This window comes from Neofelis nebulosa, chromosome 6, assembly GCF_028018385.1.
Source record: "Neofelis nebulosa isolate mNeoNeb1 chromosome 6, mNeoNeb1.pri, whole genome shotgun sequence".
NCBI lineage: Eukaryota > Metazoa > Chordata > Mammalia > Carnivora > Felidae > Neofelis > Neofelis nebulosa.
Window position 1 is genome coordinate 29324216 of NC_080787.1, and position 25583 is coordinate 29349798.

Genomic DNA, 25583 nt, shown 5'->3' on the forward strand with positions numbered 1-25583 from the left:
GGTATGAAACTGGTGCTGGGAAAACTGATGGCTACATGCAAAAGAATGAAATTGAACCATTGGATTATACCATACACAAAGATAAGTTCAAAATGGATTAAGGACCTAAATATGAGACCTGACACTATAAAAATCCAATAAGAGAGCACAGGCACTAATTCCTCTGACGCTGGACACAGCAACTTCTATCTAGATATGTCTCTTGAGGCAAGGTAAACAAAAGCAAAAATAAACTATTGGGATGTCATCAAAATAAAAAACTTTTGCACAATGAAAGAAACAAAAAAACTAAAAGACAACTTGGGGCACCTGAGTGGCTCAGTAGATTAATGTTAGTATTAACAGTAGTATTAATGTTGTTAAAAGGTATGTATTACCCAAAGCAATCTACAGATTCAATGCAGTCCCCATCAAAATTCCAATGGTATTTTTTACAAAAATAGAATAAACAATCCAAAAATTTTTATGGAATCACAAAAGATCTTGAATCGCCGAAGCAATCTTGAGAAACAACAAAGCTGGAGGCATCACACTTCTTGATTCCAAACTCTATTACAAAGCCATAACAGTCAAGGACTGACACAAAAATAGACATATAGATCAATGAAACAGAATAGAGAACCTAGAAGTAAACCCACACATATATGCTCAGTTAATTTATGACCAAGTAGCCAAGGATATACAATAGGGAAAGGACAGTCTGCAGTAAATAGTACTATGAAAACTGGACAGCCACATGCAAAAGAATGAAAGTGAACAACTATCTTATACCATACATAAAAGTTAACTCAAAGTGGGTTAAAGACTTGAATGGGAGACCCCAAACCATGAAACTCCTAGAAGAAAACAGGTGATAAATTCCTTGACATTGGTCATAGCAATGATTTTTTGGATTCAACACCAAAAGCAAAGGTAACAAAAGCAAAAATAGGTCTACATCAAATTGAAAACCTTCTGCACAGCAGAGAAAATCATCAACAAAATTTTTAAAAATTGCTTACCGAATGGGAGAAGACATTTGCAAATATGTCTGATAAGGGGTTAATATCCAAAATGTATAAAGAACTCATATGGCTCTATAAAAAAACAAACAACCTAGTTTAAAATGGGCAGAGGATTTGAATAGACATTTCTCCAAAGAAGACATACAGATGGACAGACAACAGGTACATGAAACTCAACATCACTCATCATCAGGGATATGCAAATCCAAACCATGAGATATCACCTCACACCTGTTAGAATGAAAAGACATGAAATAACAGGTGTTGGCAAGGATGTCGAGAAAAGGGAATCCTGTGCACTGTTGGTGGGAATGTAAATTGAATAACCATGGTGGTTCCTCCAAAAATTAAAAATAGCATACAATCCAGTAATTCCACTTCTGGGTATTTATGTGAAGAAAATGAACATACCACCTTGAAAAGATACACGTGCCCCCATGTTCACTGCAGCATTATTTACAATAGCCAATATGTGGAAGCAGCCTGAGTGTTCATCAATGGGTGCACGGGTAAAGAAATGTGGTGTATATATATGATGGATTATTATTCAACCACAAAAAGAATGAAATCTTGCTATTTGGAATAACATGGATGGACCTAGAGGGCACTCTATGTTAAGTGAAGTAAGTCAGAGAAAGACAAATACCACATCTCACTTATATGTGGAGTCTAAAAACAACAACAACAACAACACAAAAAATACACAAACAAACAAAAAACAAGCAAACAAAAAACAACCAGGAAAACCCCAAGTCATAGATACAGAGAACAGACTGGTGATTGCCAGAGGCAGGGGTGAAGGTATATGGGTATAAATAGTGAAGGAGGTCAAAAGGTACAAACTTCCAGTCATAAAATAAATAAGCCATGGGATGTAACATACAACATTGTGACTATAAATAATACTGTATTGTATTTTTGAAAGTTGCTAAGAGAGCAGGTCTTAAAAGTTCTCATCATGGGCGCCTGGCTGGCTCAGTCAGTGCAGCATGTGATTCTTGGATCTCAGGGTTGTGGGTTTCAGCCCCATGTTGGGTGTAGAGATTGCTTAAAAATAAAATCTTAAGAAAAATCATCACACAAAAACTTTAGTAACTGTACAAATATTGAATCACTATGTTGCACACTTGGAAATAATATGATATTATATGTCAATTATACCAGAAAGAAAGAAAGAAAGAAAGAAAGAAAGAAAGAAAGAAAGAGAATGAAAGAAAGAAAGAAAGAGAGAGAGACAGGAAGGAAGGAAGGAAGGAAGGAAGGAAGGAAGGAAGGAAGGAAGGAAGGAAGGAAGAAGGAGGGGGAGAGAGAGGGAAGGAAGGAAGGGAAGAAACAGAAAGAAAGAAGAGAGAGAGAAAGAAAGAGAGGAAGGAAGGAGGAAAGAAATGAGGCTTGTTGCTAGTCAGCAGCTAAATGGAGGGAGATATCTATGTGCCTTGTTAAGAAGTTTCCGTCTTATTCTAAGAGAGACACTAAAGTGTTGTTAAGTGTGTGTGTGGGGGGGGGGGAGAATCAAATAGAAAAAATATTGTTTTAAAGAGTATCTTTGAAATATTTTGATCAGATATTAAAAAATGTCAGAATTGACATCCAGGAGAATAAGTCGGATATGGCTTTATTTCAGGAGTGAGAAAATGGCTTGAGATAGAGAAATGGTCACCAGAATCATGAAAAAAGGATGGATTGGAGACTTTTTATGAAGAAAAAATCAATATGACACAATAACGTATGAAATGTTTTGAATAAGGGCAATGCAGTAATTCTTTGACAAATATTCCAATGTTACTGACATCTGCAGAGATAGAAAACTCGTGAGTTTTGTACATGATTTGTCTACATATATGTGGTGCCCTAAAATAAAAAAAAAAATGTCAGGAGTGTAGATGTAGATTTTTTAGAGCACAGCAATGGATCACCTAGGGAGGATATATAAAATGAGAAGATACAAAATCTAGGACAGAACCAGGAAGGACAAAATGTAAATATATTAACTATTGAAGACCTCTGATATCATTGGTTTAAACTACCCTATATTTAATCCATCTCAACACAAAACTACCATAGATATGATGAAATCTATCACCAGTAATTGATACATACACAAGATAAAAGAAAGTATTATGTCAACAAAGAGTTCCCTTAATTAAATGTGAAATGTAGATTTCAAGCCAAAATCAATAAAATCAATGCCATTCTAAGATATATTACAATTAATATTCATGTATCTGTGCTCATGATATCTACTCACTTAACATAATGTCATTCACACACATCTTTAGGGAAGATTACTCTTATGTTAAATGTGGTATGCTGCAATTTGTTTTGTTCTGTATAAATCAAATGTTTGGAAATAAACTACGAGGTTATATATTTTATTTTATTTTATTTTATTTTATTTTATTTTATTTTATTTTATTTTTTATTTTATTTTATTTTTTAATATATGAAATTTATTGTCAAATTGGTTTCCATACAACACCCAGTGCTCATCCCGAAAGGTACCCTCCTCCATACCCATCACCCACCCTCCCCTCCCTCCCACCCCCCATCAACTCTCAGTTTGTTCTCAGTTTTTAACAGTCTCTTATGCTTTGGCTCTCTCCTACTCTAACCTCTTTTTTTTTTTTCCCCTCCCCCATGGGTTTCTGTTAAGTTTCTCAGGATCCACATAAGAGTGAAACCATATGGTATCTGTCTTTCTCTGTATGGCTTATTTCACTTAGCATCACACTCTCCAGTTCCATCCACGTTGCTACAAAGAGCCATATTTCATTCTTTCTCATTGCCACGTAGTACTCCATTGTGTATATAAACCACAATTTCTTTATCCACTCATCAGTTGATGGACATTTAGGCTCTTTCCATAATTTGGCTATTGTTGAGAGTGCTGCTATAAACATTGGGGTACAAGTGCCCCTATGCATCAGTACTCCTGTATCCCTTGGATAAATTCCTAGCAGTGCTATTGCTGGGTCATAGGGTAGGTCTATTTTTAATTTTCTGAGGAACCTCCACACTGCTTTCCAGAGCGGCTGCACCAATTTGCATTCCCACCAACAGTGCAAGAGGGTTCCCGTTTCTCCACATCCTCTCCAGCATCTATAGTCTCCTGATTTGTTCATTTTGGCCACTCTGACTGGCGTGAGGTGATATCTGAGTGTGGTTTTGATTTGTATTTCCCTGATAAGGAACGACGTTGAGCATCTTTTCATGTGCCTGTTGGCCATCCGGATGTCTTCTTTAGAGAAGTGTCTATTCATGTTTTCTGCCCATTTCTTCACTGGGTTATTTGTTTTTCGGGTGTGGAGTTTGGTGAGCTCTTTATAGATTTTGGATACAAGCCCTTTGTCCGATATGTCATTTGCAAATATCCTTTCCCATTCCGTTGGTTGCCTTTTAGTTTTGTTGATTGTTTCCTTTGCTGTGCAGAAGCTTTTATCTTCATAAGGTCCCAGTAGTTCATTTTTGCTTTTAATTCCCTTGCCTTTGGGGATGTGTCGAGTAAGAGATTGCTACGGCTGATGTCAGAGAGGTCTTTTCCTGCTTTCTCCTCTAGGGTTTTGATGGTTTCCTGTCTCACATTCAGGTCCTTTATCCATTTTGAGTTTATTTTTGTGAATGGTGTGAGAAAGTGGTCTAGTTTCAACCTTCTGCATGTTGCTGTCCAGTTCTCCCAGCACCATTTGTTAAAGAGACTGTCTTTTTTCCATTGGATGTTCTTTCCTGCTTTGTCAAAGATGAGTTGGCCATACATTTGTGGGTCCAATTCTGGGACAGAGAGAGAGAGAGAGCGAGCAGGGTAGACGCAGAGAGAGAGGAAGAGATAGAGAATCCCAAGCAGGCTCCACACCAGCAGCACCTAGCCCTACGTGGGGCTCAAACTCACGAACCATGAGACCATGACCTGAGCCAGGAGTCATACGTCTAACCAACTGAGCCACCCAGGTTCCCCCTTAGATGTCCTAATTCTTAACTGTAATATCCAGTTATTGTGTGCATACAGGTGGCCCTGCTGTGGCCACCTCTGTGCCTTATCTGAATCTATTCTAACATTTAGAGACATTTCAATAAATCCACGCAAAAACCCTAGGAGGTTGCAATTATGATTCTTCTTTTACAGATAATGTAGCTGGGGCCCCTGAAGGTATGAGATGTTTGCCTCAAGGACTCAGCCAGGAAGAGGCAGCACTGGTCCTCTTACCATCAGGCTTCTTTCAAAGATGTCATATTGAACTGCCTATATCACCCTCAAGTTTCCTTCTTGCCCATTTTCTCTTTGAATTGAACAAATCCAATTCCTTCCAAAATTCTTTTTTTTTGTCTTTTTTTTAAATTTTATTTTTAAATTTACATCCAAATTAGTTTGCATTTAGTGCAACAATGATTTCAGGAGTAGATTCCTTAATGCCCCTTACCCATTTAGCCCATCCCCCCTCCCACAACCCCTCCAGTAACCCTCTGTTTGTTCTCCATATTTAAGAGTTTCTTATGTTTTGTCCCCCTCCTTGTTTTTATATTATTTTTGCTTCCCTTCCCTTATGTTCATCTGTTCTGTACCTTAAAGTCCTCATATGAGTAAAGTCATATGATATTTGTCTTTCTCTAATTTTGCTTAGCATAATATCCTCTAGTTCCATCCACGTAGTTGCAAATGGCAAGATTTCATTCTTTTTGATTGCCAAGTAATACTCCATTGTATATATATCCCACCTCTTCTTTACCTGTTCATCCATTGATGGACATTTGGGTTCTTTCCATACTTTGGCTATTGTTGATAGTGTTGCTATAAACATTGGGGTGCATGTGCCCCTTTGAAACAGCACACCTGTATCCCTTGGATAAATACCTAGTAGTGCAATTGCTGGGTCGTAGGGTAGTTCTATTTTTAATTTTTTGAGGAACCTCCATACTGTTTTCCAGAGTGGCTGCACCAGTTTGCATTCCCACCATCAATGCAAAAGAGATCTTCTTTCTCCACATCATTGCCAACATCTGTTGTTGCCTGAGTTGTTAATTTTAGCCATTCTGACAGGTGTGAGGTGGTATCTCATTGTGGTTTTGATTTGTATTTTCCTGATGATGAGTGATGTTGAGCATTTTTTCATGTGTCAGTTGGCCATCTGGATGTCATGTCTTTTGGCCATTTCTTCACTGGATTCTTTGTTTTTTGGGTGTTGAGTTGGATAAGTTCTTTATAGATTTTGGATACTAACCCTTTATCTGATATGTCGTTTACAAATATCTTCTCCCATTCTGTCGGTTGCCTTTTAGTTTTGCCGATTGTTTCTTTCTCTGTGCAGAAACTTTTTATTTTGATGAGGTCCCAATAGTTCATTTTTGTTTTTGTTTCCCTTGCCATCAGAGATGTATTGAGTAAGAAGTTGCTGCGGCCAAGATCAAAGAGGTTTTTGCCTGCTTTCTCCTTAAGGATTTTGAGGGCTTCCTGTCTTACATTTAGGTCTTTCATCCATTTTGAGTTTATTTTTGTGTATGGTGTAAGAAAGTGGTCCAGGTTCATTCTTCTGCATGTTGCTGTCCAGTTTTCCCAGCACCACTTGCTGAAAAGACTATCTTTATTCCACTGGATATTCTTTCCTGCTTTGTCAAAGATTAGTTGGCCATATGTTTGTGGGTCCGTTTCTGGGTTCTCTATTCTGTTCCATTGATCTGTGTGTCTGTTCTTGTGCCACAATTCCTTCCAAAATTCTTAGCGGAGTGTTACCCTCATCTTCCTCTGGATATCTGTGGCATGCACATCTAAAGCCATTCTCTAAATAGATCAGGTCAGAGCATAGGACAGTGGGACTCCCTGTCACTGGATGAGGACTATGCGTCTACTGGGACCTTCACTGGCGAACACTGAGTTTGCAGTCAGTTACAATTTCAGATTTTTTTTTTCATGTGAACTGCTACTACAACAGGCCTCCTATCTCTGGTATTTGTGAAAAATTAATTTCTTAAAATCTAAATGTAAAACATCTATATTCTCTTTGTTACACTTTTTCATATTGGTTTGGGACGACATTTCAGTCATGGGAGTTCCTTTGAATAAACATTAGATTTGTGCTTTTTGTGAATGTATTCTTTGGCTCCTTTATGACTACTGAAGTTGTTTATGAGGGAGTAAGACAGGACCATACCAAAGGCAGAGCCCTGCAGCACACCTCCAGAGACCTCAGTCCTCAAGTGAGCCAGCTTTTAGGTCATTTCCATAAACATCTAACACTCCTTTGCTGTACATGACAATCACAGGCTTTGGTAAATGCCTCTTTGTCAGTTCTAAGTTCCCAGGGCCAACTTCTTTACACCATCTTCTGCCATGTATATCGTTTCCTCTCTGTGCTCCAGTTGATTGTCCTGGGACTTATACCCCTCTTGTTTGGGCTCCATTTCCATTTAAATTGGAGTTAGCCTAACTTTTGCTTTGAAAAGGTTTTTTTCCACTCACCTTTCATCAAGAAACTTTACTGAATATCATGTCATCTGTCCACACAGCTTGATATATTCTGGACTATAACCTTCAGTCATCTATCCAGGCTTTTTTCCACCATATTCGTTAAACATCTACTATATGTTTTGTGTTTTTCTGTATACTGGGGATAGGGCAGTGAAAAACAGGGTCAAAGCCCTGTTTCCACGTGACAATTTGTGAAAAAGACACAATGCATTCATAAACATGATGACTTGTGATAGCAATGGGGGCTGGAAAGCAAACAGAAAGTAACTTGGAACAAGGGCAGAGGCCTAGGGGCCAGGTTAGGTCCCAATAAAGAGGTGGCACTGAGCAAAGACCAGACTTACAAGAAGTCAGCCATTCCAGGAAGAGGTACTAGCAGCAACAAAGATCTGGAAGAAATTGGGACATCTTTCAATATCTTTGAGATATTGAAAACAGACCCAGGAAATGGGGGGGGGGGTGAGGTCAAAAAAACACTGATTGACAGGTATATTTGCTTTTCAAAATTAATTAATTAATTAATTAATTAATTTAGAGAGAGAGAGAGCAGGCGCAAGCAGGGGGAAGGGCAGAGGGGCAGAGAGATGATCTTTTTTAAAAAAAATTTTTTGGGGGGGGCACCTGGGTGGCTGAGTCGGTTAAGTGTCCAACTTTTGCTCAGGTCATGATCTCACGGTTTGAGAGTTCGAGCCCCATGTTGGGCTCTGTGCTGATGGCTTGGAGACTGGAGCCTGCTTCAGATTCTGAGTCTCCCTCTCTCTCTGTTCCTCCCTCGCTTGCACTCTGTCTGTCTCTCAAAAATAAAGATAAAAAAAATTAAAAAAAAAATAAAATTTTTTTAAACATTTATTCATACCTTTGAGAGACAGAGAGAGACAGAACATTAGTGGGGGAAAGGCAGAGAGAAAGGGAGACAGAGAATCCAAAGCAGGTTCTAGGCTCTGAGCTGTCAGCACAGAGCCTGGCACAGTGCTCGAACCCATGAACTGAGAGATCATGACCTGAGTCGAAGTTGGGCGCTTAACCGACTGAGCCACCCAGCCGCCCCAGAGAAAGAGAATCTTAAGCAGGCTCCACACTCAGCGCAGAGCTTGACACAGGGGTTGATCCCAGGACCCCAGGATCATGACCTGAGCAGAAATCAAGAATTGGATGTTCAACCAACTGAGCCACCCAGGCGCCCTGATAGGTATACTTCTAAGAGAAAATTAATTTTATGAATATTTCTGCTATCCTGGTAAGGGGAACTGAACTTACATGAAGAAGGAGAACTACTGGAGTGTTCCTGGCATTAAACATCTTAGCAGATGACTAGTTTTTTAAATAATGATGACATTTGGCCCTCTAGTGGATAAAGTTATGTTACACAGCTGACATTTTAACACTAGGTTTGTGCCATTATTTGTCAGAAAATAAAAGGACTAGAAGAAATTTTCATAGGTTATTGTATCTGTGTCTCTAATCTCAATCGTTAAGCTGCCCAAGAGATGAAAATGTAGCTAATGCAGAATTTCTCAGGAGCATCTAGACACCTGCAGCCACAGCCCAGGGGCCAAAATTATTCATTGTCATGAAATTGCTGTGTCTCACCTAAAGCTGTCACACCATTTATAGGAAAACATTATTTGCAGAGTGATTTTGAGTCATTTTGCTTGTTTTAACAAGTTAAAAATAAGTTACTGAAACAAGTTTAATAATTCCTTAGGTAGATAGTAATTGTCACATTTCTCTTTTAAAATAAATACAGCTCTTGGTATGCAAAAATTAACTTTTTAAGTTTAAAATGTTTCCATGCTCATGGAATACTGTAAATTTTGTTGATGTCTTTAAAGGTTGATTATCTAAAACAAAATATCCAGAGAGCACAATAACATGGAAATAATTTACTTGTAAGAACCACATTTAACATATTCACAAAACACTGTTGTGAGACTTATAACTCCATCAAGCTTCATGTTGATTAAAAGTATAACAGTTTGCTTTAATTACAGTTTCTTTTTATTTTTTGTAATGTTTATTTATTTTTGAGAGACAGAGAGAGCACACACTTGGGGAAGGGGCAAAGGGAGAAGAGGGAGAGAGAGAGAGAGAGAGAGAGGAGAGAGAGAGAGCGGGAGAGGGAGAGGGAGAGGGAGAGGGAGAGAACCCCAAGAAGGCTCCTCACTGTTAGCAAAGAGCCCTACATGGGGCTCAATCTCACCAACTGTGAGATCATGACCTGAGTGGAAATCAAGAGTCGGATGCTTAACCAACTGAGTCACCCAGTCACCCCACAGTTTTTTAAATTGAATGGCCAAACAAGCTAATTCAAAATTAGCTTTTTGAAAAGAGGGAGGGGGGAAAATCAAGATTTTTGTGGGAGTGCTGGATGATCAATGATCAGCTTGTTTGAAGGTCAAGTGTAAGAGTAACTCCCTTCTACTTTCAGGATGTGGGACAGGAGGAATAATTCAAGTGCAGGTGAAGGGTCATGAGGAAAACCCCATGGAGGACTGATGCTTCTTACTGTTGTAGGTCAAGCTGGGGCAGGAAGACTCGGTGGGAAGTAATGCTGGCAGCACCCAAGATGAGAGGCATGAAGACGTCTTCTTGTTAGGAAGAGGTCCCTTTTGCCCACCAGCATTGAGACCTCAGATTGGGAGAAAGAAGCGTGCACACAGCATTGGAGAAATCTGTGTGAACACTCGGGGAAGCTCTCCTTTCAAACACAAACTGAGGAAGGAGTCCCTTGCATTCTACGTGGAGAGGGCACTTGTAGTCTGATGGACTTTGATTGACTTTCAATGACAGTGTTCTTCTTATAATGCCTTCTATCAGTCCATCTTGTTTTGAGCATCTGATTTTCACTTTTTTCAGTTCCTTTTCTAGAAAGTCTACTTTGCTTTGGAGCATAGATTTGGGAGCACTGAGCTTTTCATACAGTGACTTGGCATTTCAGATGACTTTACCCAAGTCTGGTGGTCTTTACAGGTGAGTCTTAATACTCTTTCATAAGAATGCCAAATTTGTGGATTCGTTTATACTTATTCCAATGAATGCAGCACGTGTTTCCCCACTCAAGCCCGGCTTTTATCTGACCGGAAACTTCTGCACAAAATGAAAAAGACAGTAAAAATTTCAGCTACTACTGCATGGTACTACCAACTTGGGCAGACAGTTCAGAGCACAGGGGCTGGCCTCGCCTTCAGGCAACCCCACCACAGCCTGGCAAAGCCCCTGCAGGACTAGCCTCAATGTCTCCTCCAGCCCGCTGGGGACTGACTCCTTACAGTCGTTGCTGGGGCTGTGTCTATCAGAGAGTGCTCCAGCACGGGACCACTTGTCACATAGCACAAGGGACAAATCTCATGGGAGAAGAGTCGGCATGAAAACAACCTCACCTGCGCCTGTCCCTGCCCAGGACTCCTTTATCTTTTGCTCATACATTCTACTCCTTTCTCAATATAACTCTGTAATTATAAATCCAGCGACTTGTCAGGCATTTGGAGGTACATTAGTCTGTTAGATCACTTGACATTATTTTGTCTATAGTAAAATATAATGCACGGATCATAAGGATAATTGAAAAGTTAATTATAAGGCATGTACCCAAGTAACCCAGGTCAAAAAATCAAATACTCTTCCCTCCAAGTGGCCCCTCCAGATAACAGCCCCCACTTCCCCTAATAGGTAACAACTCTTCTGACTTTTGAAATCATTTTCCTTGCTTTTCTCTAAAGCAGTACAATTTGCTTTAAGCTTGATTTTGAGATTTATATAAGTGAAATAATGTTGAAATGTAATCTTTTGAAACATTTTTTAATGTTTATATATTTTTAAGGCAGAGAGAGAGACAGAGCTCAAGCAGGGAAGAGGCAGAGAGAGAGAGAGGGAGACACAGAATCTGAAGCAGGCTCCAGGCTCTGAGCTGTCAGCACAGAGCCTGGCTTGGGGCTCAAACTCACAAACCATAAGATTGTGACCTGAATCGAAGTTGGATGATTAACTGACTGAGTCACCCAGGTGCCCCTTGAAATGTAGTCTTTTTGAATTGATCTTCTTTTGCTCAACTTATGTTTTGGAATTTTATCCCTGTTGTGAACCCAGTAATAATTTCACATCCCACTGGATGGACATATCAGTTCTTGTATCTATTCTTGTACTATTGATCTTTGTAGCTCACCAGTAAAGCTACTTGAACACTCCTGTACATGTCTTTGATGTAAATGTGAACAAATTTCCCTAGGAGAAGGAAGAATTGCCAGGTCAACATTATTAAATAACATTGAACTATTTTCCAAAGTACTTTTATCAGTTCATAATCCCCCAAGGAGTGAGAGGATTCCAGTGGCTCTATATACTTGCCCATACTTGGAATTGTTAGAATTAAAAATTTTTGTCAATATAAGGTATTTCACTAAAATTTGTATTTAACACCTTTTTGTGCATTATAAACCATTTGGATTTTTCTCTTTGAAAGGGTTTATTCAAATTATTTGCCTTTTTAAAAGTTTTTATTGTGATCTGTATAAGTTATACACATGCACACACACACACACAGACAACAGTCTTTGCTTGATTTAAAAATATTTTTTTTTATGTTTTATTTATTTTTGAGACAGAGAGAGAAAGAGAATGAGTGAGGGAGGATGAGACAGAGAGGGAGACACAGAATCTGAAGCAGGTTCCAGGCTCTGAGCTGTCAGCACGGAGCCCAATGCGGGGCTCGAACTCACAAACTGTGAGATCATGACCTGAGCTGAAGTTGGACGCTTAACCAACTGAGCCACCCAGGCACCCCTTTGCTTGATTTTTTGATGTTGCTTTAAGTGGTATTTTTCTTTTAGTTTCATTTCCTGTCTGTTGCTAGTCAATAGAAATACTGATATTTTAGTCATTGTCTTGCTAAACATGCTTGGTAAATCTAAGTATAGAGCTGAATAAAATGATTAGTGCACTTATCAGAATGGCCATATATAAAACACTGCCCCTAAAGGATTTAGGATATCTTTTCTTATAATCCACAGGAATATTTACAAAAATTGGCCATATCCTGGACTATGAAGCAAGTCTCAAAACACTTCTGAAGATTAAAATAATACAGAGATCATGTTCTCTAATCACACTACAATTAACCTAGGAGTCAATAACATAGACAATTAGTTCTCAAACATCTACTGGTGCTGCTTTGAGATTTTCTCATGGGTTTTATGAACGTGGCTGTGGATCTTTGAAAAATTTATACTGCATCTCGTTTATTGTGCACCTTGAACCAGTGGTTGATGTGTTCCCACATGACAGCATAGACGGGAAGGGCTTTTTACCTGGATTCGGAGAGTTGTGTGGTTGCTGGATGTGGGAGAACAGGAAGGGCATGCGGCTTACAGCTCATCCCTTGGGCACAAGCCACTGATCACAGTTAGGGGGTGGACACACTGGATGACATGGCAGCCAGCGTCAAGCTGATTGATCCTGTGGCAGGGGAGAAAGGGGAGACAGGAAATAAGATAATCACTAACATCCAACATTTTTCATTACTACTTTTTAATTTTTATTCAAGTATAACATACATGCAGAAAAGCACAAAAATTATGTGTACAACTCAATGTATTATCACAAAATGAATACATCTGTGTAACCACTACCCATGTCAAGAAATGCCACATTATCAGCACCCCAGAACCCTCCCCACCTTGTGCTGCTCCCACTCACCACCCTTGTGTTAAACATGAAACTGGGATTTGTTTTTGTCAGTTATGGTAAGACCACTGGTATGGAAATGATAATCATGAAGGAAATTTATACTCACAGATCCCTAGAAATAAAAGGCAAACCAGGCTACACCACGCCAGACCATGTAGGACCTGGGCCAGGAGGCAGAAGGCGAGAGGGCAGAGCATGGCCCAGAGCCTTTATAGGGGTTCTCACGGGAAGGAACGGGCAAGGCAAGGTAGGTACTCTAAGTAAACTTAAGGATTGGGTAATTTAAATCATTTTGCTGGGCTCTGGGCTATTTAGGTGGTTTCTAGCTATCTGGTACCTGGCCCTGGGGTGATTTAGGGCAGGGTGATTTAGGGCAGGGGGAGCCCTGGCTTGGGGTGTGGAAGTTTGATAAAAAAAGATAGATGAGAGTATGGTCACCCAACTGGTTGGTTTGTATGCCAAAGTGTCACTCTCAGGGTAATCATTCCCAATCTCTAGAAATTAGCTAGCCTTGGTGGGGGCAGTCTTTCCAGGATCAGGGCCTCAAATGCCAGAGCACTAAGAATACAGAAAATAAGAGAAATATAGTCAATATAATACTCCTTCCTCCCCAGAGAGAGCATCTTTCCTGACTTCAAACACCATGAGTTAGTTCTGCCTGTTTTTGAATTTTTCATAACTGGAACCATATAGCTTATACTCCTTTGTTCAACAGTGTATGGGGGAGATTCAGTCATGTTGTTGTGTATTGCTGTAGTGTATTCATTTCCACATGTAGTGTATTATTCTGTCGTGTTAATTCATCTAGTTTTCTGGGGGCACCTGGGTGGCTCAGTTGGTTGCAGGTCAACTTTGGCTCAGGTCATGATCTCAAGGGTTCATGAGTTTGAGTCCTGCATCGAGCCCCACATCAGGCTCTGTGCTGACAATGCAGAGCTTGCTTGGGATTCTCTCTCTCTCTCTCTCTCTCTGCCCCTTCCCCACTCGTGCTTTCTCTCTCTCAAAAAGAAATAAATAAACTTAAAAAAATTACCTCTTCTTCTGTTGATGGGCATTTAGGTGGTTTCCAGTTTGGGTCTAACATAAATAATGTTGCTATAAACATTCTTGTACATATTTCCGGGTGCACGTGCTCACAGCACATTTTCACTGGGTATATTCCTGGGGGTGAAATTGCTGGATCACAGTTAGGGTAAACGTGTTTGAGGTTTAGTAGAAATGGCAAATATTGTCCAAACTGGCTATACCATCAGAGTGTATGAGAGTATCTCTGCATGAACTTTGGTAGTGGCCATACAGTTTAAAGCCACAAGTAGAACACTCCAGTGTTATTCAACAGAATAGTTACTTTGTCTTGATCTTAGATAGTAAATGTATTGATTTAGGAATGGTTTCCTTTTATATTTGATCCAGATTACTAACTCTAGGTAAGTACAAATGCAAAATACCAGGAGAAAAAAAAATTCAGAACACTTTTTTTTTGTTTATGTGTCTCTGATTGTCATTTAACACATTTTCAGTGAAGTTTTGCACTCTTGACTATCTCACATTGACCTCTTAGCAGAAGCTAATAAGTGGTTCTTTAAATCTGTATGAAATGATGGACAGGTTACCAGATGTGATCAAATCATTTCAACTTAATTGTGGCTGGTTTCAATAAATGTTGGTTTCTTTATTCTAATAAACTATAAAGCACTCTACAATCTTAGTTATTAAATTCTCGCTGCTTTTTAATTACTAGGGAGAGTATTTTTATTATTCATTACTGTAATACAGTGATTTCTTTGTTCCTTTTCATTATAAATAAGTTCTCACAGTTGAAAAAAATCTATAAATCCATTCACACTATATTATCCATACCAGATAAAACAATAGGATTTTTCCTCTGCCCCCTTTTCATGTTGAGATTTGCCAAAAAAAAGAACACAAAAAACAAACAAAAAACAAACAAACAAACAAAAAAACAGGGGAGAAGTTCCATGATGCAGAATTATTTCATACCCTCAATACTATAAATTTTGGTGAAACTACATACCCAGATCTTTAAAGGGAGAAACAAAAGCCCCACAGAAATAGCTATTGCCTTTACTATTCAACCATAGCCATCCATTCTGTTTTAACAGTCCAGGAAGAAAAATTGATGAGTCTACGCTTTAGCATAGTGGCTAAGAAATACTTCATTCAAACAGATGTGAGTTGTCATTATGTGTGATATGTGAGCTGACTCAGTTGGTGTAGTCATCACCTGTGAGGAAGTATTGGGGCTGAGTTTTCACTTTGGTACTAGAAAGACAGTGACATCAAGGATGTTGTTTGGAGCTGTTTCTGTTTTCTCTTATCCCGGAGGCCCCCCTTTTCCCTTAGGCAAGAGGTCCCAAATTTGTTCTTCACACCAAAAAATAAATACAAACAAATAACCTCAGAGTTTGGAGTATATCATACATAGATGGGACTCAAAAATTTGCCCTCTAAGAGGTGACACATTATAATCATCTCAGTCATTCATATTTTAGTAAGAAATGGCCCATCAGATCCTTGCCAGGGATCTGAGATTGCCTAGAACTCAGAGAGATGCTGATTCCCTGGGGAGGACACTGCTCCTGGCGCGGAGACCACACTCACCTCAGCCTCTGTGGAAGCACACAGACTCCTAGGACGTCATCTGGAGTAAGAGCCAACGCCCTGCCCACCCCGGCGGCACTCCCCTTCCGCAACTATAAAGGCCTTGGCCGCGGCGCTTCTTCCTACACCTCGCGCCCCACTTCCCGGAGCCCGTCCAGCGCGGAGCCGGTAAGACCAGGGCCAGGGGCACGCGCAATGGGGAGGTGGGCCGGGCGGGACAGGCCAGCCCGGGGCTCCGAAGGGCCCGGAGCTCTGGATGGCTGGTGATCTCCGCAGGCTCCGCCCGTCCGCGCCGACCGCTGCTGGCGCGGCATTCCTGCGCCCCGGTCGCCACCGCCCCCAGCCGTGCGCTCCGCCCCCGGGCGTCCCCGATCACCCTCCACCGCGGCCGGGCTTCCAGGCCAGGCGGGCCAGCTGGAGACTGAGGTCGGGCTTGTCGGCAGAACCGTAGCCTGAGATCAGAATGTTTTCCTTCCTGTTCTCTCTTTTTCCCTGATCTGTTTGTGACAGTTTCCAGGCGGCCCGGGCTGGTGCTCGTTTCTGGCTTCTCCTTTCTGCGGATGGAAGAGGGGAAAGGAGACCAGTGCGATCCTAGAGATTCTTTATCAACAACAAAAATGTAGTTAATGACTTACACGCTAAGCAGCCGGCACAGCTAGTAGTCTTCCCTGCCTATATGCGGGGACATTGAGGCTCTGATAGAAGTCACGATGGTTAAGTGGGTGGCTGGTCCCAGAGGTCAGGTGCACCTACTTGTGCGCTGCCTCGCAGGAGTAGCCTGTCACCTTGTCCCTGTCGGGCTGCCTTGCCTAACTTGGACCTGCGTTGGGGTTTTCAACTCCCACATCCTACACTAGCTATGAGACTTGGGATTCTTAACCTCTGGAAACGTTAGACTGAATCTCAATAATGAGGACAATTATATCTCCTTTAGTGGAATTTGCTATAGTGCATAGGTAGGTAGTTATGATTTTCTAATTAGAAACATTCTTATTTCAGGTAAATATGGGCGGTGGATTCATTGCCCAAAGGAATGAGAGGCTTGAACCAAAGGAGCATGGAAATGTGTATGCTCCTAAACTTAGGAAAGGCCCAGAGTGGGCCCCTCCTCAGGCTCACCAGTCTGCAAGCTCAGAGCCTTTTAGGGTAGCCTGGGTCCCGATCCTGTGTCCCTGCTGAGTCCCTGGCCAGTCATCCCTAGTCCTGCATTTGTGCACATGCTCTCCTGAAAATAGAGAGAGAGATAGAGAAAATGCAAGTTTCATGGCGGTTGGCACAAGCTGAGGAGGACATGGGGAAATGTGGTTGCCTAATTTGCTGGTGTGGGCAGTGGGCAACTTGGGGCCTCTGTTTTGTGTTGCAGTCTTCACCATGGAGCAGCTGAGCACAGCAAACACCCAGTTCGCGGTGGACATGTTTCACGCTATGAATGAGGACAGTCCTACTGGGAATATATTCTTCTCTCCCTTAAGCATTTCATCAGCATTGGCCATGATCTTTCTGGGGACTCAAGGTGCTACTGCAGTACAGGTGTCCAAGGTCAGCAGAAACACCCAAAGACAACCTGCTTTTCCTTCCATCTCCCTGCTGATGGCTAGTCTCTACTGAAAAGTGCCTTTGAGTTCTTACAGTGTGTTTTTAAAACTGTACTTCTGTGTTCCACAACTATACATTGTGAGGTCAGAATATCAGAAGAATCCCCAAGAACAATCCATTTGTATGCAGGCTTTCATTCACAATCGGGTCCTTACAGAGCACCTGCTATATGCCAGCTACCGGTTTTTGTTTGGCTGAGGGAACAGCAGCGAAGAAAGCCGACAAAGCCCCTGCAGTGTGCCCCTTGTAGTCCAGTGGGCTTTCCTGTAAGCCATCGCATCTCTTCCTGAACTAGGATTTACCAGTTTCTGCCTCGCATGTGATGCCCTGCTCCTCATAAGTAATGTCTATTATGTAACATTACTTTCCAGCATAATGACACATGGGAAACACACATAGTGAAGTTGGCAGTGGTCAACTTTTGAGGGGACAAGGCAACTGTGTGATTCTGTATTCCCTCTGCCTAGCTCCGTGCCTGGCACCAAGTGTGGCTCACTGGGCTGTGACGTGGCTGTGTGAGCGGGAGGGCCCTGCAGGGAGAGAGAAGTGAAGCGTAGCAGCTGTTAAGGGCAGGTCACTAGCACAGCAGGAGAAGCAGCTGCAGTGACTCGCCCTCCTCCTGTCCTTAGTGGGTGGGGAGGGCACTTCTGTACTAGATAGTCTTTAATTCTGAGAGGGGAACTCTGGCTTTGTTCGGAACCTAGGGAAAAGGAGTGCTGAAAGTGGTCTTTCTAACATACCAGTCACAAAGTGCACAGCACCTGCAGCTAGGGACAGTCCAGCCCTGGATTCAAGCTGACGGACCTGTTCCAGCTACAAAGCTTCTATTGCTGTACTTTATGGAGAACCAGTCGTCTTTATCAGTGCAGATATGACAGCATTTAAAAATTTTCAAAAATCCACTTTTTTTTTTTTACCCCCTGGTACTAATTGTTAGTTGCTCTCACAGGGTAATATCAGCTTCATTTTGAGGCTTTCCAGGGATTTTATGACTTCAGTAAATAATAGTTTTAAGCGCCACCCCCCCCATTTCAATTGAAGCAGATCGAGCATAGCAACTATGCAAAAATTCCATATCTTGGTGAGTGAATGCACTTTGTACACCGTATAGGTTTGTTCTTTGTGTCTTAAGAGCAAGGAGCCAGCCCAGGCCTCATAAAACCATAAAGGGACTTTTGATCTGTAACTGATACATGGGGGATTAAACTTTTGCCAAATGTTAAGTTTAAAGAAGTTATTTTTAAATAAGTGAGTTACTGATGCTAATGGTATAAGAAAAAAAAATCCCTCTATCTGTAATATCTTTGTGTTCCTGCATAGGTAATGATTCTTATTTTTACTGTTTATTTCTGAGAAATTTCAGTGAAATTATATTAGATTCAGAATAAGACATAAACATACCATTTAGAATTTTCTTTGGATAAAAAAGCAGACTTGTATAAATATTTAGGTTATTAACCCCTCATATTGCAGAGCTATAATTTTAACAAAAAGTGATGTAAAAGCAGTTTCTAGTGTTGTAATTATTGTGTCTTACAAAGCTGTACATTTTGCATTCTCTATTATTTGTTCTCCAATGAGAAATTAATAAAATATCGGGCTGGGGATCATGAATAATCAGTAATAAAAACCCATTAATTTAATATGATGGAAGCAAATGCCAAGGAATCACTTTATAATTTCAAACCAAATGGTTATAGAAAGAATGTTTTCTTTATTTTAGGCTCTTCATTTTGATACAGTTGAGGAGATTCATTCAAGATTTCAGAGTCTGAATGCCGATATCAACAAACGCGGAGCCTCCTATATTCTGAAACTTGCTAATAGGTTGTATGGAGACAAGAACTATAATTTCCTCCCTGTGAGTACTTTGCACTTCATGTTCAGAAGCTTACTAGACAGGGGCACCTGGGTGGCTCAGTTGGTTGAGTGTCCAACTCTTGATTTCAGCTCAGGTCATGATCCCAGGGTTGTGGGATCAAGCCCCATGTCCAGCTCTGTGTTGAGCTTGGAACCTGCTTAAGATTTCCCCCTGCCCCCACCTATCTATCTCTGCCCTTCTCCCCCACTCTCCCTTGCTCATGCATGCTCTCTCTCTCTCTAAAATTAAAAAAAAAATTTTTTTTAGAGAGAGAGAGAGAGAGAGAGAGAGAGAGAGACAGCTCGAGCAGGGGAGGGGCAGAGAAAGGGAGACACAGAGTCCAAAGCAGGCTCCAGGCACTGAGCTGTCAGCACAGAGCCCATTGTGGGAGTGGAACTCACAAGCCGTGAGATCAGGACCTAAGTTGAAGTTGGATGCTTAACTAACTGAGCCACCTAGGTGCCCCCCATCTCTAAAATAAAAAAAAAAAACCACAAAAAAACAATAAAACACTCACTAGACAATGCAGATTTTTTTCTAGCATAACCAAGTTCATAGAAATCAGTTTTAATTGTTATAAAAATCCAGAAAAATGGTACAGAATGAAAATATATGACAGTCAGAATTCTTATTAATCCATGTGGTTTCATTTTATAGTCTTCACAGTGAAAAGATTGATCCTGGCTGTTTTACTAAACCATGAATTCCACAATTCATTTCCAAGTACAATCAGTATGTTCTTATTTATGAAAATGTTAGCCAAGGTTGGAAAAGAATTGGTAAATTTTATACAATACCGAAACTACTGAACAGCAGTACTACAGTACTTAAAAACTATGGTACTTAAAAATAGTTAAGATGGTAAACTTAATGTTATGTGTTTTTTTACCATAATGAAAAAATATAAAGTTAGAATTTTTTTGTTACAATGAAATTTATACCTTTTTTTGTTACAATGAAATTTTAGGAAACAAACATTTCCTGTTTTTGTTTTTTTAAACAGGAATTCTTAGCTTCGACTCAGAAAATGTATGGTGCTGAATTGGCCAGTGTAGATTTTCAGCAAGCCTCTGAAGAAGCAAGGAAGGTGATTAATGAGTGGGTCAAAGGGCAGACAGAAGGTGAGAGACCGGGCAGAACCTAATCATTCTCCTCCTGCCAGCTTCCCCACCTGCATCTGATTCCCCCTTCTTTTTTCCTGTTCCCTCATCCTGACTCTGGGAATCTAGGAGTTCATCCTGGGAATGAGCTCTGCACTGCCCAGTTGGACAGCGTTTGGGTGTAGAAATTCTTCCAAGAGGAAACTTCAACATGATTTAACTGAAATAGCTAAATACATTTCCCCCCATATGTTCCCAAAGCTACATTTTAAAATTAAAACTCACATTGTAGAATAAAAGGAATAAAAAAATTTGAGGAAAATCCAGCCTGGCCCCAGTTATTTAATATATATATGGAAAGAAATATCCTAATACTTGTGAATGAATATTCACAAGCTGCTATGGTCATAAATAATTTTTGTGAACTTCTTGTTAGTTTTTGTGAACTTAGAATCAAGGATGGTAGCCGGGACTGTCTGGTACAACTCTCTCTAGTCTAGTCATGGAAGCAGTCAGGGCACCAAACACTTGTCTTCCATACGAAGAACTGTTCATGGCCATGCTGTGGTCAAGGTGGATCCTGTGTTTCAGTGGAGTAGCTGTCCTACCTTTTGGATATTTATTAAAATCTTGTGTTTTGTTTTGTGTGTGTGTGTGTGTGTGTGTGTGTGTGTGTGTGTGAGAGAGAGAGAGAGAGAGAGAGAGAGGGAGAGTAGGCTTCTGCTTAGAGGATTTGAAAAAGTGATTTACTAGTGACTCAAAATATTTTCATCAAGGATTTTTTTTTCCTGAAAAAGAATGGCCATTCACAAAATCAGCCTCATTGTTTACCACAAACTCCAGAAAATGAGAATTTTCTTGTTTTGGCCCTTTACCCTTTTATTTGGCATATTTAAAGTGCAAACATGTTAGTAGGGTTTTCCTAACTTAATACCATGTTAAAGGAAAATTAAGTACAGAATATGCTTTTGAATTGCATTTCAGGGAGAATCAAATGTCAGTTCCAATTTGGAATTCGGATATGTGGATCTTTTTTAAAAGTTAACTTTATCATTTTAGGGAAAATCCTGGAACTATTGGCTCCAGGTGTGGTTGACAGCATGACTAAGCTTGTGCTAGTGAATGCCATCTATTTCAAAGGGAACTGGGAGGAGGAGTTCATTAAGGAAGCCACTGACAATAAGCCCTTCCGCTTGAATAAGGTAAAGTGATGTAACTGGCTCAAATTCCTCTTTGCTCTAAGGATATACAGATAAAAAGTGAGTGATTTTTTTTTTCAACTGTCCAGAAAGAGACAAAAATGGTGAAAATGATGTATCAAAAGAAGAGATTTCCATATGGCTACATTGAGGACCTTAAGTGCCGCGTGCTAGAACTGCCTTACCAAGGCAAGGAACTCAGCATGATTATCCTGCTGCCAGATGACATTGAGGATGAGTCCACAGGTCTCAAGAAGGTAACCATTCCCAGCTTCATGCTTCACGTGTCCTGATGTATCGATTCTGCCTTGTGTGGTCGTGGGTGCTCACGCTGGCAGTAGGTGCTTGTTATGTGTTTACTGATGTGACTTTTCTTTCCAATGCTCTGTCATTCCTTTGTAAAGTAGCTTATGGATGTTACTACTCGAGCCCTAGGTTTCAATTTTCAGCTACTGTCAGTGAACAGGTGTGGTGGAGAACATCTAAAGATTTATATTAAATGTAACATGGGCCAGTGGCAACTCATGGCAACTCTCCTAAAATAACTTTAGGGGAAAGGGCAATGTAATGAAAGTTGTTTTTTGAAACAAATTTTTGAAAATTAAAAATCCCAGGGGTGCCTGGGGCGGCTTAGTTGGGTAAGTATCTGACTTTGGCTCAGGTCACGATCTCGCAGTTCCTGAGTTCGAGCCCTGCGATGGGCTCTGTGCTGACAGCTCAGAGCCTGGAGTCAGCTTAGGATTCTGTGACTCCCTCTCTCTTTCTTCCCTTCCCCTGCTTATGCTCTGTCTCTGTCTCTCAAAAAATAAATAAATGTTAAAATTTTTTTTTTAATTTGAAAACCCCAAAACATTATACTACATAGTTTCATCATGTGCTATAAAACCCTATTACACTGCTCATTTTTGCTGCAATCCATATAGATTGTGAATTAAATTTCCAATAGCTACACAGCAGAAAAAAACTCATGTGACATGTTGGCTTGAGCGCTAAGCCTGTGTTCTAATATGAACTTTGTATGTGATTCCTATTCTGTGTCATTTAAAGGCTATGCCATCTTATGTCAGGACTCAGAATAGGCAAAACTGTTAAGAGTATGGTTTTCTTCAGCGTCTCTAGGCTGCTGTGTGGTTTTTCTCTACCTTATCCCTGATCAAACTTGCTTTCAGGAAGAGATGTAATATTAGCCATTTCCAAGTATAGAGTATGTATTAGAATCAATGTGTTCTTTTTTTCAGTTGTATCTCCATATTCGTCTCTTTCTCTGATTATATAAAAAAGAGTCTCTAGCCTCATGAAAGAAATAATCAGCATCATTAGAACAAGTGGGTAATGGTTCTGTTCTAGCCCAATAGTAGTTATTATAACAGTAATGAAAATAGCTGTCTTTTATACTATGTGGCAAGCACTTTATGTATATTAACTAATTTAATACTCACACAGTGCTGTAGGTAGGTACTATTGTTACTCCTTTTTAAATGAGGAACTAGGTCTTTTTCTATTTTTAATTAGGAACGAAATCTATTAGAGATTACTTCAACTCTGTGAGGTTCACAGATAACCTCTGTGATCAATGGGATTCAGAATAAGTAGAAGAAAGCTTTAAAATCTTCCCTTATACCACTTGACTGATTAGGGTAACACAGCCATCATGGCCTATAACAGTAAGCTGGTGTGGTAGGAGCTTAGTAATTCCTGGGTGGATGGATGGGTGGGAAGGTGAGTGTATGGGTAGGTAGATAGATGGATACTTGATGGACCCTATGTCCATAGTTCCTGTACTTGGGCGCTTGATGGCCTGGAACACAGCTCTGTTATATTATCACTAACCACTGAAAGAAATGAAATCTTTCAAATGGAATCTGTTTCAGCACAAGACATGGAGGAGACTGATGAGCAACTGATAAAATGGGTCCATTCATTCTAATAATGCTTTATTAGTTTACTTATCTAAAACTATTTTCACCTCTTCTTTTTACTGTTCTCATTCCAGATTGAGAAACAATTGACTTCGGAAAAACTGCGTGGGTGGACCAAAGCTGAGAATCTGGATCGCATTGAAGTCAAAGTCTACTTGCCCAGGTTCAAGCTGGAAGAGAGCTACGACCTTAACTCCCACCTATCCCGCCTGGGTGTAAAAGATCTTTTTAGTAGCAGCAAGGCTGATCTGTCTGGCATGTCAGGAGCTAGAGATCTTTTCATATCAAAAATTGTCCATAAGTCCTTTGTGGAAGTCAATGAGGAGGGCACAGAGGCGGCGGCTGCCACAGCAGGCGTTGCCACCTTTGCCATGCTGATGCCTGAGGAGGAATTTGTTGCCGACCATCCATTCATTTTCTTTATTAAGCATAATCCCTCTGCTAACATCCTGTTCTTGGGCAGATTGTCTTCCCCTTAGAAACTGGAAATACAAGGTCATGCTTAGAGCTTTATTACCTGCACTTTCAATGGTGACAATTTTCATATATCTTTACCGATAAAACTACCATCTGAAAAAAGATCTTTAATTTCCTTTGTAAGTTCAGCTCTGTTGGCTGTTTACATACACCCATGAAATGTGTAGATTCTTGACAACATAGTAGTCTATGAACTTGCTATGCCCTGCTGATGGCCAAAGGAAATATGATAATACTATAATTTAGTTTACAGACAGAATTTTGGAAGCCGAAATAGACATTGATTGTAGAAGGGAGGCTAAAAAACAGATATTCAATTGAAATATAGGAGGGCACCTCAATTAAGAGTCTGGGTTGTAAAGACAAACTTGCCTTGGCCAATATTTCTAATCCTTTGTTCTATAAGATTAGTATTTTTTAATTGTTCTTATTCTTTCAAACTATTAAAGAGTCACTGGTGATAGCCTGCCTTCCCTTTTTTTGTTGCCCTTTCTCCTCCCTAATATGGTGTTTGTGTGGGATCACATGGAGTCAAGGAGTGGGTGTCTTCTCATAAAAGATTCCAAGAAATGACAAAAAAGAATAATGTAGTGGCAGAGACTGTTAAGCAAAGAAGGGGTACAAAGATCTCACTTGTTAACCATCTTCTTGCATGTTTTCTGATAAAAGTTCTTGGTTTCCATCATGTGATACATGTTTTTATGGCAATGGGGTGCCTTTATGCAATGCTGTGGTGTGGAGTTTGGAGAGGGTCTGATCAATATACATGTACTCCTTGGGATAAGGCTTGAAATGATACATTTTCTTGCTCCCGCGAAACCAGTGGGCTGGTTAATAAACTTTCCTAAGATTCTGCAAGCCAGACTGATCTCAGTTCGCTTGTTCACTCTGATCTTAGACAAGCCAAGAATAAAACAGAATTCTTGGCCTGACAGTACTGATGTCCGTGATGGCAAGAAGTGAGAACACAGAATAAAAACAACATCTTAGCAAATCTGTTGTCAGCAAGCTTTCCCTCCTTCATTTCTTCTTACAGAAGGAAATAAGGTAAAAACTCTAAAGTCTGTGCATTGTCTGGGAAGAGAATAAACGTACAGTTACAGCTACAGTCTATTTTAATGAGTTTAGGGTGCATGTTGTACAGTCTAAAGTGACCACTGGAAGAATAGTAAAAGGGTTTATAACTTTCAAAATAAACTAAAGAGAAAAAGGGAATAACAAAAAATGATCAATCCAAAAAAGAGGAAAGAAAGAAGAGAGAAAGGAATGCAAAGCACGCATGACAGATACCAAGATGGTATATTAAACTCCCAAGTATTTAAGTAATGACTTAAAATGCAAAATTGGCTAAAAATGTTCCAGTTACAAGACAAAGGTGGTCAGGCTAGACTGGAAAAATACCATATGGTGTTTACAGAAAATATGTTTATAACATAAAAATAGAGTTTGGGGCACCTGGGTGGCTCAGTCATTTAAGCATCTGACTCTTGATTTTGTCTCAGGTCATGATGTGACAGTCATGGTATCAAGCCCTGTGCTGGGCATGGAGCCTGCTTAATATTCTCTCTCTCTCTCTCTCTCTCTCTCTCTCTCTCTCTTTCTTTCTCTCTTTCTCTCCCCACCCCCCCATCATGCTCTCGCTCTCAAAAAAATTGAGTTTGAAAGA

General features: G+C 40.3%; 1 protein-coding gene across 1 annotated transcript; it reads left to right on the forward strand.

Annotated features, from left to right (window-relative positions):
- The first annotated feature begins 15831 nt into the window (after positions 1–15831).
- Positions 15832–24775, forward strand: SERPINB1 (serpin family B member 1). Its single transcript, XM_058733189.1, has 7 exons — positions 15832–15933; positions 17129–17304; positions 19085–19222; positions 20226–20343; positions 21382–21524; positions 21611–21778; positions 23515–24775. Exons 2-7 carry the CDS (start codon positions 17137–17139, stop codon positions 23917–23919), a joined length of 1140 nt encoding a protein of 379 aa, XP_058589172.1. The 5' UTR covers positions 15832–15933; positions 17129–17136; the 3' UTR covers positions 23920–24775.
- The last annotated feature ends 808 nt before the right edge of the window (positions 24776–25583 follow it).